The 13,078-nt window shown below is 42.2% G+C and overlaps 1 protein-coding gene across 1 annotated transcript; it reads right to left on the reverse strand.

The window, feature by feature from the left end:
* Window positions 1–257: 257 nt before the first annotated feature.
* LOC133798480 (3-ketoacyl-CoA synthase 19-like) lies at window positions 258–2,036 on the reverse strand. Its single transcript, XM_062236762.1, has one exon. It carries the CDS (start codon window positions 1,933–1,935, stop codon window positions 532–534), a length of 1,404 nt encoding a protein of 467 aa, XP_062092746.1. The 5' UTR covers window positions 1,936–2,036; the 3' UTR covers window positions 258–531.
* Window positions 2,037–13,078: the final 11,042 nt, after the last annotated feature.

Consider the following 13,078-nt stretch of genomic DNA (forward strand, 5'->3'; position numbering starts at 1 on the left):
TAAATGTAACAAATAAAAATAAAAAAAAGTAAAAGCTTTAAGGGTAAGCCATTCCTAAAGAAAATAAAGAGGGAATGATTCTCTTTCTTTTCTCTATAATTTACCACACAAATGATTCTTTTACTTTAAGTAAACATGCTATTAACTCAATCCTAGTAAAAGTAAAAATATAAATATATATGACCATCGTTAGTAATAGGATCACTATCACGAAGGATGATATATTATGAAGTACCCCCCACCTTTAATGACATTCATAACATAACATTGTTCTTATTAAATATAAATCAGTATTTCATACTATATATATTTGGTGGTTACGCTGAGCATTCTTGCGCTTATTGGTACCACCAAATATCAGTATATGACAGCCGAACAATAACATGAAAAATAAATAAAAGCATGCATTTATACCTATAAGTAGTTGTAGCCTGATGAGACGACCAGACCAGTAGTAGTAGTGGAGCAGCCAGTGCTCCTGCTAGCTAATAGGACGGCTTCTTGATCTATAATATGTAGGAGTAGAACTTTTTAACGCTCAAGCCGAACAAAGCCAAGATAATCATCGTTGATCCAACTATACTTCTCCATAAATGGGTTGACCAAAGTCTTAGGAGGGTATTTGTCAATACAGTCTTCCCACACATTGACATCCTCCAAGTTCTTCATCACCTCCCACAAACAATTATTACACTTGAAACCAGCTCCAAAACTCATCATCAAAATCCTATCCCCTCTCTTCAGCCTCTTCTTTGCTTCCATGTAGCCCAACACGTACCAAAACCCACCGGCCGACGTGTTTCCGAACCGGTGAAGCGCCATGCGCGATGGCTCCAGGTCGAACTCACTCAGCCCTAGACTCATTCCAACTCCATCGATCACTGCCCTTCCCCCAGGGTGAATACAAAAGTGTTCAGCCCCGGTTCTAAAGTTCAAACCGATTGAAACCTGGTCCATAGCCGATTGACCACTGGTTTTGCTGTGACGTTTCTTGTTTCTAAGATTAGAGATGGAAAACCTAAGTATTTCCCTCATAGGTAATATCTTTGGCACCAAAACCCTGAGGTTCAATTTCAAAGCCTTGGACGCCGCCTTGGTGAGTTTCTTAGTGAGTCGAAAACCTTGGTACCCTTTATCATCTTCTAACTGAATACAACATTGGTAAGCCTCGTCGTCGGCTCCGAGATGGGTTCGGATGAGGTATTTGAGCTGCAAGATGGCTCTTTCCTTAAGTGAACGGTTGTTTGTGAAGAGCATAGAGCAGCCTCCTGACCGGAACAAACAGTTGGAGAGCATCATTGACTTTTCTTTTCCACAGTACCAGTTAGGCCCAAACGACTCAGTCGAAACGACGATTGCGTTCGCATTCTTGTGGTTTTTGAACAAGTGTTGGACAAGGTCTATAGCGACGATACTCGCACTACACCCCATTCCAGAGAGGTTAAACGACATGACGTTTTCTCTCATCTTGTAACGGTTTACTATCCGGGACGTCAAGGAGGGAGCTGTGGAGAGAAGCGAGACATTGACGACGAGGATGTCGATCTTGCTAGGGGACATAAACGACTTCGTTTTGGCGAAGAGGTTGTCCAGAGTGGTGAAGATGACTTCGTCCATCTCGGCGAGCGCGTCGACCAGAGTTGGAGTCTCTTCTCTTCCTTCCAAGACGTTTTTGGGGCAGTAGGTTTCTTCGCCGATGCCGGAGCTGACGATGGTTTTGAGAAGGAAGCGGAACTCGTCGAGGCCGAGGTTCTTGTTTCGGTGGACGATTTGAGCGCATGAAGCAGTGCTGAGTTTGGTATCCTCCGGGGGCTTGTAACACTCGTATGCTAGCATGTAGCAACATTGGTCTCGTCGTCGGAGAAAGGACTTAATGAGACATGAGAAGGCATATGATAGTGCAACTACTAGGCTCACAATCAGGAGGAGCTCCATATGCGAAATACCAGTAGTGATATAATAATTAATAATATTGCTAGCTAAACAAGCACAGGCCTATATAAGGTGGGAGTTTTAAATTATTAGATAGGACACAGGATTTTGTAGACACTACCGTGTATAAACCGTTGTATATATATATATATACATATTATAGGAAGACTCATATAGAAAGACTTAATAATTATTTGATGGGATAATCACCTAACTTCTTCTCGCCTAAAAAATTAGTTGGATGTTTCATATAACTCTCATGTACACCGTTGGATAAAAAAATATTGGGTTATTATTTCTCTACCAATTGGCACAAAAATAATACTCCGGCTAATGAAACTCCTTATATAAATATTTAAATATTAATAATATCTATATTTAAAATATATTCTCAAATATTATATATATTATATATATAGGACATAATAATTTAGGCTAATAAATCACATTTATTAAACTACTAAAAAGATGTTTGATATGAGATTTGAGTTTATGGGAGTAAAGTTAAAATAAGTTTAGATTAAGAGAATATAAAGCATAATGTTAAGTGTTTAAAAATGTTAAAATTCCCCTTAAATTAAGCTAAAAATATAACTTAATTAAAATACAAATTTCCAAATTATTAAATATAAATTTACCATAAATTAGATTTAACATTTTTATTCTCACAAAAACCAAACTTCTATAACAAATATCCCAATTATTTTAGAAAATAATATATTATTATTAGTAATGTTTAAGTCTATATATTTTTAGATGCATATTTTAATTACATGTATCATTACTCTCATATTTAAATACGTACAAATTAATAAATGCATTCCTATTTCTTTTTTTCTTCGGGCTATAATCGCATGGGGGAAAATTTGATAGAGTAGCTATTTTAATGCCGTTAGAATTTAATACGCAAAATGCTCAATTTTTTGAGTTTTTTTTTATGTGAGTTAGCATTATTTCCAGCATTGTATTCAGCTTCTTAGTCAATTTATATCTCCAAAAATATATGTTGATTTTTTTTTCCATTTTTTTTTCAGTGGTGTTCGTTTTCGATATAAAATCTGTAAATTTTTAAAAATTTTTGAATAATTTACAGTGTCTAAATCATATTTGTATTTTTTCGAACACGCTTGGTAAATAAAAATATTAAGAAATATTATGAATTTTATTTTCGATACTATAAACTATTCATAATTTTTTGCAGAAAGAATATTGTAATTACAATAAAGAATACTATGAAAAAATTTAAAAAAAAATACTCCAAAATATATTTTTAGAAACCGAGGTTGATTAAAAAATTAAAATAGGAAGCTAACCATATCACTCATCTTTAGACAAATTCTATAAAAAAAACATATTATGGTGTTTGATTACATCTTATCTTATGTGTGTTTAAATTTAAAATTAATTCTCATTTAATTATTATAATTTAATAAGTGATGTTGGGACCTTGAAAGTAACATTATTAATTGTATAGTTTATAAGTATAAGAGAGGAACATGTTTTCTTATTCTAGAGATTTTTATATGGGTGCTTCACCTTAATTTTTTTTTCTATACAATATCCATTACTAAATAAATTAATATTTAGTCATAAATTATGATTAATAATAAAATTTTGTTAAAATATTTATGCATAATGATAAAATTTGTTTGGTCACATTAAATTATATTTTTTGTCGCAAAATTGTTTAATCACACTGTTTAGAAATAAGATAAAATTATGGTAATATATTTGAATATTGCAATTACAATTATATTTTAAAATAAAATATGTCTATCTTGTTTCAAATGGTAGGAATTGATGTTGAACTCTCAAATTTCATAAGAAAAGTCAATTGAAAAGAAATTGCATGGATTCAGAAGATATATATAACATTTAAGAGTTACACTATGAATGAACCAATAGCACTCATGAACAGACCAATATTGAATATTGATTGGAAGAGCAAGAGCTAATCTTTTCCAACCATCCTTATCAAATGGACAGAGCATTAATTACTGATAACCGTCCTCACGTGATCTTATCAAGTTATCATGTAAACTTTCACTTCTATTTTCAAAACAACTAAAAATAAATAACTTTCACTATTTTTTTTCTTATTTCTCATTCAGACTCGCACATTACCTTCACATAACCTTATACGGTGGGGTTTTGTTTCTCCCTCTTTAATAAAAATTGCAATTCCATATTATATATACTTTACAGTGATACTACCCAAAAAAAATATTATGGCAGCGAAACTGCCAAATTCTATTAAAAAAGTGTGCTCCATTTTTACTCATTACCTATAAGCGTTAAGTTCGCCATTAAAAAATAAATTGAGTATTTATCTACCACATTTACAAAAAATTTATCAATTATTTGTCACACTTACATAAATTTGGGTGGTTTCACTACTAATATCTCTTTATAAATATAATTTTATTTTGAAAAATAGAAATTAAATTTTGTAAAAGAAAGTTATATTTACACCTCTAAATATTTAAATGGAATATTTAAAATATTTCAAAATTGTATTGATTTTTATAACAATACAAAAACAATTATAATTTAATTTTTTATTTTAAAAATATTTTTCAACTTACTTTTATTTTATATAATTTTTTCAATATATTTTTTTAGTATTTTTATAAAAATGTTACACCTAAATTTCAAAGATAAAATAAAATTTTTTGAAACGTAGGCTCGTAAATAGTAGGTTCGGGATTAACAAGTGTTAGGAGCATGCTTGTACAAATTGTCACATGGTTCCAGATCTGCCATCAGCGTTCAAGCATAAGTTGCAAGCTCGGAGCTTTTAACATTCTCTGAGGGATGAGCTTGACAGACTTAACGAGTGAGGGGGAGGCGGCAACTGAAATGATGAGTTCGAGGTTATGAGTAATCTCGAAAGCGCGTTGAAGCAATGTTCAAGCTTGATGGCACCACATGGAAAAGCTGTTAGGTTATCCCTATTCCTTTGGGATTAGTTAAGACCGTGTGTCAAATCCCTAATTTTATGAGATTTTTATTTAAATAATGCATTTAAAGTTGTATTATTATTATTATTTGAATTTGAATATATGTTGTAACTTCCCTAAATTAGGGGAAGATATTCTTGTAATAAGATCTATAAATAGTCTGGATCTGGTCATTTGTACTTGTACGCCCTAAATATCCACGGGCTATTAGCAAGTTGAGAAATGGCATAATTATATTAGCCACGTGGATGTCACGTACCCGGAGCTGCTGTTACCAGGTCCTACTTCTTTAGCTCGAGGTAACCAAAGGCTTGATGAGATTACTAAGAGTCGGGTAAGAAGTATGGACACCACGAGCTGAGAGTATCTCAAGCTAGAGGTGTGAGCTTGAGTTGGCACCTCTGACCCCTTATAAAGTCAACCACGCAATGTAAACGTGCATATATCAGACATCACGTGTCTGATCCATCCCTGAATTCTCGGACACGCAGCATAAACATGCGTGTTCAGGCACCCACGACTGGGTTGGGCCGTGCGGCCCATTATCCCCCTTACCTATTGATTAGACCACACTTCAGTGTCAAGTTTTAGGAATTAATCATGAATGTCACAGAAGTGACATGATGGGTAAGAAGGTCACGGGATGACCCCCTTGCCAACCCCTAGGTGCCCCCTCCCTATAAATATGGAGACCCTAGGAGTTGCAAATGGTTGGATTCTATTTTGTAAAGAAATACCCAGTAAAGAATATCAGAAAGATAGCAATAATATTGGCTGGTGGACTAGAAGGATTTTAACCTTTGAACCACCTAAAAAAGTATGTGTGTCATCATTTTGCTTTGAGATCATTCATCTATTACGGTTCATTATTTAGCACTAATCCCACTCTCTATTCTATTAATTACCTGTTGCCGAAGAACCGCGTCAACTGTTTGGTGCTTTCATTGAGAGCCTGTTAGATTGGTGCTATTGCAAATACTCAACCATGGTAGTCACTCGCTCAAGAAATGGTAACGAGGTGGACCAACGTGATGGGCAGGAGGCCCATCATGCCACCATTTCTGATGATCAGAACCCTGAGGTTCAGCAGCGGCCGGGCAAGCAACCAATAGGCCAAGACGACACTGGAAGTTCGGCTCCCCGGCCGCCCAATCCAAACCCAGATTGTTACACGGCGGTGGAAATGGAAAATGCACAGTTGAGGAGTCAGCTGGCGAAGTCTAACCAGCAGATTCAAGAGGTTTTGGCCCGACTACCCCCTCTTACAACCGACGCTAACGTCGGAAAGAGGCAAGGCGAGACTCATAAGTCCCGCCAGGGTAATCGGTCCAGGCCCAGCCGGTCGGTCAGACCCCCGACATCAAACTCTACCCCCACATCGCACCACTGGGAAACCACTTTTGAAGAACTACCTAGGGCCGAGCAACAGTACAGCCGATCGGTCCAGACCTCAACTCCCAGCTCACTTCCGCCCTCGAACGCGCCTAGGAGGGCTCGAGGGAGCTCGCGAAGGAGATCCAGGGAGGGCTCACAGCGTAGGCCGCCCCGGCCAGCGGTCCTGCACCCCGCTCAGACCGCCGAGCACAGGACCAGGAGGATGGTAGAGCAGAGCAGTCGCGACCTAATCTGATCTGCCCTGACGGGACTAAGATCGCATCTCCGGTCAGGCATCCTCCTTCACCAATAAGATACCCATCTCCTCCCCGGCCAGTCCGAGACATTCCGGCTCATGGGAGCAGTAGGATAAATCCACCTTTCGCCAGACCTTCCCATCGTAGCTGGGCGCCCAGAGAAGCCTCGGATCCTCATCCCCAGAGGCAGGCTCCAAGCTTCTCAAATGGGAGCTATTGGATCGGAAACCGTCGAAGTGACCTCTCCGGCGGAGACTTGCGCCAACGCTTGAGCTCGGCACAAAGTCCTTAGGCTGCCCCGAGGGGCGATCTTCGAGATCGTCTAAACTCTCAAAGGGGAGGACTAGTGGGAAACGGCAGCCGTGCTCGCCAAAGGGAAGACCTGTCCGAAGTATGCGACAACGGGAACGTCCCATATAACCTATCTCAAGATAGGAGGGACAATAACCCGCCAAACGCGTACATTGGATCCAGAGCTGTTGAATAGCCTCGGGACAACCAAGGAAATCAGGACAAAACCCTTGAGCGTCTGGCTCAGATGGAGGAGCTGATGAGGAAACTCTTATCAGAGAAAGAAAAAGATGAATATGATTCAGGGGACGAACTTGAGCTCTTCGCCCCCAGCATAGCAGCAACGACATATCCACCTAGTTTCCGTATGCCTCACTTGTCCAAGTTCAACGGAGACGGGGACCCGTCAGATCATCTGGGCATGTTCAATACCTTGATGATGGCCCACAACATTGGTCCCGAGCTGAGGTGTCTAATATTTCCTTCCACCTTGACTGGGCCGGGCAGACAATGGTTCAAACAGAATAAGAAGCAGTTAATTAGCTCGCGGAAAACTTTCTCTGCTGACTTCAAGATAGCATTCCGAGCTTCCCAGGCTGCCCGCATCAAGGCCGACACCCTAGCAAACGTAAGGCAGCAACCCGACGAGCCTCTGAAGGCTTACCTGAGCAGATTCGCGAACGTCGCTGCTCAGGCCAGAGATGCAGATGACAGCTCCAAGGTCATGGCTTTGAGAATGGGAATCCTCGTCGAGGGAGGACTCTGGAAAGAGATACAAAGGAAGGGAGTCAGCACCGTAAATGAATTCCTAAATAGGGCCCAGGGGTGGATCAACCTGGAGGAGGCGCAAGCCTCAGCCGCGGGAACCAGCCAGGCCCCTGAACAGCTCGTTGGAGTGGGAACGGAGGTCGTGACAGCGACCTAGACTGTTACACAGAATAACCAGTTTGGTGGAGGCAAGAGAAAGGGGAGCAGCGAGGGCAACCAGCACGACCCAAAGAAGAACAAGTCCATAGAAAAATTTAAGCCGGTCTACACGACTTATACCGAGCTCACCCACTCTAGGGATAACATCTTCCTAGCCAATTCTACTCGCCTCCCCTGGAAGAAGCCGGAACCGTTAAAGCACCAGAAGGGTAAGCGAGATCCATCCAAGTTTTTTCGGTTCCACAACGACATTGGCCACAATACCGATGATTGTAGACACCTGAAGGATGAGATCAAAAGTCTCATCAGAGATGGACCCTTGGCTCAGTATGCACGAAATAGAGTTCCCGCAGACCATCCAGCTCCGGAAGTCCCGGTCAGTCAGCCCGGGTCTCGGGTAGATCAGGACGTCCCTCCTCCCGTGATAGGAGGAGAGATCTCCACGATCTCTGGAGGTCCCCATCTGGCTGGCATGAGTAGAGGTGCCCAAAAGAGATACGTCAACGAACTTAAGGCTCATAATGGAGTGGAGTTCGTCCCTGAGCAGCATCTCCCAAAACAGCAACGATTGGAGAGGCAACCAATCATATTTACTGAAGAAGATGCCAACCACGTCTAGTTCCCTCATAACGACCCTCTGGTCGTAGCCATTCAACTCGCTAATCGGAGGGTTAGGAGAGTGCTGGTCGACAATGGGAGTTCGGTAAACCTAATGTTCCGGTCCACGCTGGAAAAGATGGGTTTGTCTGTCACCGAGCTGAAGGCCACCTCCATGATGCTCTACGGATTCTCTGAAGAAGGATCGGCGGCAATAGAAACAATTGAGCTGGTGATCACCTTGGGAGAGGGACCTCGAATAGTGTCGAAACTCCTCGAGTTTGTGGTCATCGATTGTCCCGCCGCGTACAATGCCATTTTGGGTCGACCTACACTAATAGCGTTTGAAGCCGTTACCTCCATCCGCCACCTCCCGCTAAAATTCCCCTCTTCCACGGGGATATGCACGGTCTGTGGCGATCAACTTGCTGCCAGGGAATGCTACAACATTTCTATGAAGGGAAAATTAAAACCTGGGTAGTTAACGATGACCATCCAAGGTGGAAATGAGGAATCTCAGGAACTCGTGCCTAATCCTGAGATTGAAAAACCTCAGAGTGCCGAAAGGGAACATATCATCTTAAGTGATGATATTGACCCCAGAATAGGCGAGGATAAATCCGAGCTCCAAGCTATCGAAGAGCTCGAGGAGGTAAATATCGATCCATAGAATCCCTCGCGGATGGTAAAGCTCAGGAAAAATCTATGTGGCGAGAGGAAGGCGGAGCTGATTAAGTTCCTGAAGGAAAACCTGGACGTGTTCGCATGGTCTCATGAGGACATGGTGGGGATTAGTCCAAGCGTCATCATGCATACCCTCCATTTGGATAAAAGCGTGCCTGCGAAATACCAGAAACAGAGGTGCCTAGGAACAACTCGAGTTGAAGCCCTAGAAGAGGAAGTAACCCGGCTATTAAAGTGCGGCTTTATCCGCGAAGCTAAGTTCCCGGTCTAGGTCGCCAATCCTGTGTTGGTCCCGAAGCCCAACGGGAAATGGCGGACCTGCATCGACTTCTCCGACCTGAACAAAGCTTGCCTCAAAGACTGTTTCCCCTTGCCAAGGATCGACCAATTGGTAGACGCCATGGCGGGGCACGAGCTCATGTCCTTTATGGATGCGTACTCGGGCTATAATCAGATCGCCATGAATCCATCGGATCAGGAACACACTAGCTTCATGACCCCAACTAACGTTTATTGTTATAAGGTCATGCCATTCGGGCTGAAGAACGCCGGAGCTACATACCAGACATTGGTAAACAGGATGTTTGCCTACCAGATCGGGAAGAACATGGAAGTGTACGTTGACGACACGCTGGTCAAGTCAAGAACTGCCGATAACCATGTTTCCAACCTGGAGGAATGCTTTAAGATACTGAGAGAATACGACATGAGGCTAAACCCACGGAAGTGCACTTTCGGGGTCGCATCAGGGAAATTCCTTGGTTTCATTGTCAATACCAGGGGAATCGAGGCAAACCCCGATAAGATCAGATCGTTGCTCGAGCTGCCCTCACCTCGGTCGCGAAAGGACGTTCAAGGCCTGACAGGAAGGGTGGCGGCCCTCAATCGGTTTATCTCTAAATCTACCGACAAGTGTCTACCATTCTACAACCTGCTCCGGGGGAATAAAAAGTTTGAATGGACTGAGGAGTGCGAGCGTGCCTTCCTCAACCTGAAAGCACATTTATCCGAGCCACCCGTATTGTCCAAACCAACGGCAGGTGAGCCTCTTTTCCTTTACCTAGCTGTCACAGAAGATGCAGCTAGTGTCGTATTAGTCCGAGAAGAAGACCGGTCTCAGAAGCCAGTCTATTACATCAGCAAGAGGCTTCTCGGAGCTGAGTCCCGGTATCTGTTGATGGAAAAGATGGCTTTCTGTCTCATTACGGCCTCCCGAAAGCTCAAGCCGTATTTCCAGTCCCACTCAATACATGGCATAACCGATCAACCTTTAAGGCAGGTTTTGCTAAAACCTGAAGCATCGGGATGTCTGTTGAAGTGGGCTATTGAGCTCAGCCAGTTCGAGATTTTGTACACTTCGTGAACTGCAATAAAAAGCTAGGCCCTGGCTGATTTTGTGGCAGAATGCACAGGATTCCGAGAAGATCCTGTGGAAGATTCACCCCAGGCCTCCTTAGTCTAGGCCTCATGGAAGGTCTTCGTAGATGGCTCATCTAACAAGAATGGCTTCGGGGCTGGAATCATTTTGATATCCCTAGAAGGACATAGATTCCACTCGGCGTTGAGATTCAGATTCAAGGCATCCAACAATGAGGCTGAATACGAAGCTTTACTGGCTGGGCTAAGGGTGGCTCGGGAACTGAAGGCCAGCTCCGTTCATTGTTACAGCGATTCCCAGCTCGTGGTAAACTAGGTGCTAGGTGAATACCAAGCACGGGGAACCAAGATGGCTGCGTACCTGGCCAAGGTAAAAGTCAAGCTGTCTGCATTTGAACAGGGTTCAATCGAGCAGATACCTCGGGAGCAGAATGCCAATGCAGATGCCCTCGCAAAGCTCGCTACCTCTGGGGAGACGGAGACTTTGAGGTTAGTACCGGTAGAGTTCTTGGAGAAACCAAGCATAGAAGAAGTTGGGGCTGAGGTCGAGATGATCGACGCCAGACAGACCTGGATGACCCCCATCCTCGAATATCTCACAGCAGGGAAGTTACCTGAAGAGCGTAATGACGCAAGGCAGGTACTTTACCAGGCTCCAAGGTATACAGTGGTAGATGGGATATTATACCGGCGTGGGCACTCTCTACCACTTCTACGATGTGTTTAGCCAGGCAAAGCAAAGACCATTTTGCAGGAAGTGCACGAAGGATTTTGCGGAGATCACACTGGGGGGCAAAGCTTGGCCATGAAGATCTTAAGGCAAGGATATTACTGGCCCACTCTGTCAAAGGACTCGATCTCCTACGTTAAAAAATGTGACAAGTGCCAGCGATTCGCCATAGTTGCCCGAGCTCCCCCAGTCGAGTTGAAGATGATCTCGTCCTTGTGGCCATTCGCGGTCTGGGGAATCGACTTGGTTGGCGCCCTCCCTACTGGAAAGGGAGGAGTCCGTTATGCGGTAGTGGCTATCGACTACTTCACCAAGTGGGCAGAAGCAGAGCCCTTGGCAATAATCACTTCGAAAAGAGTCCTCGACTTCGTGGTCAAAAGTATAATCTGCCGATTCGGGCTACCAAAGAAGATCGTATCAGACAATGGAACGCAGTTCGACAGCGACCTCTTCACCGAATTCTGTGAGAGGCACGACATTGTAAAAAGCTTCTCCTCCATGGCCTATCCCCAGGAAAATGGGCAGGTCGAGGCCATCAATAAGACCCTAAAGGCGAGCCTTAAGAAAAGACTGGACGAAGCCAAGGGAGTCTGGCCAGAACAGCTCACATCAAACACCGACATGTCATACTCCTTTCTCCCTAGCTTTCGGGAGTGAGGCAGTCCTTCCTGTTGAAGTAAAGGTAGCCTCGCATAGAGTCCAGGCATATGACCAGGACCGCAATCACGAATTGCTCTGCACATCCCTCGACCTGATTGACGAAAGACGAGAAGATTCACAGCTACAGCTCGCACACTATCAACAAAAGATCACTTGTTATTTCAACTCAAAGGTCAGAAAATGAACCTTTGGCATTGGCGACCTGGTCCTCAGAAGAGTCTTCTTAGCTAGTAAAAATCCCAAAGACGGAGTATTGGGATTGAACTGGGAAGGGCCATACCAAATAACCGAGGTCATAAAGGAAGGAACCTACAAGTTAGCTCAGCTTAATGGAGAAGCAGTCCCCCGAACTTGGAACGCCATCCATTTGAAGAAATATTATCAGTGATACCTTTGTAAGGCTTAGTCAGAGGCCATCTTTTTTTTAATGAGAATTAAATCTTTCTTCATTAATGTGTATATTTGTGGATGTAATGTCAAGTAACCACGAAAGACCCTTTCCTAATTACTTGAGGGGCATATGTCCTGGATATAACCAGGTCGTCCTAAAAAACTTAGAAGTTAATTCAAACCGATTGATCGATGTTTTTCTTAAAAAGCACGAGATATCGATAAAGGATTAACACAAACAAAGTTGTATCCTGGATATAACCAGGTCGTCCCAAAACTTAGAAGTTAATTCAAATCGATTGATCGATGTTTTTCTTAAAAAGCACGAGATATCGATAAAGGATTAACACGAACTAAGTTGCATCCTAGATATAACCAGGTCGTCCCAAAACTTAGAAGTTAATTCAAATTGATTGATTGATATTTTTCTTAAAAAGCACGAGATATTAATAAAGGATTAACGCGAACTAAGTTGCATCCTAGATATAACCAGGTCGTCCCAAAACTTAGAAGTTAATTCAAATTGATTGATCGATGTTTTTCTTAAAAAGCACGAGATATTAATAAATGATTAACGCGAACTAAGCTTTCAAATTAACGTCCTGGATGTAACCAAGTCCTAAAACTTAGAAGTTAATTCAAATTGATTGATCGATGTTTTTCTTAAAAAGCATGAGATATTAATAAAGGATTAACGTGAACTAAGTTTTCAAATTAACGTCCTGGATGTAATCAGGTCCTAAAACTTAGAAGTTAATTCAAATTGATTGATCGATGTTTTTCTTAAAAAGCACGAGATATTAATAAAGGATTAACGCGAACTAAGTTTTCAAATTAACGTCCTGGATGCAACCAGGACTTAACTCTTAGAAGTTGGTTCAAGTTGGTTAACATATGTT

The sequence above is a fragment of the Humulus lupulus genome, chromosome 8 (assembly GCF_963169125.1).
Source record: "Humulus lupulus chromosome 8, drHumLupu1.1, whole genome shotgun sequence".
Lineage (NCBI taxonomy): Eukaryota > Viridiplantae > Streptophyta > Magnoliopsida > Rosales > Cannabaceae > Humulus > Humulus lupulus.

What these genes read in the sequence shown, in the direction of transcription:
- LOC133798480 (XM_062236762.1), bottom strand. Translation starts at nt 1,935, where the DNA reads ATGGAGCTCCTCCTGATTGTGAGCCTAGTAGTTGCACTATCATATGCC.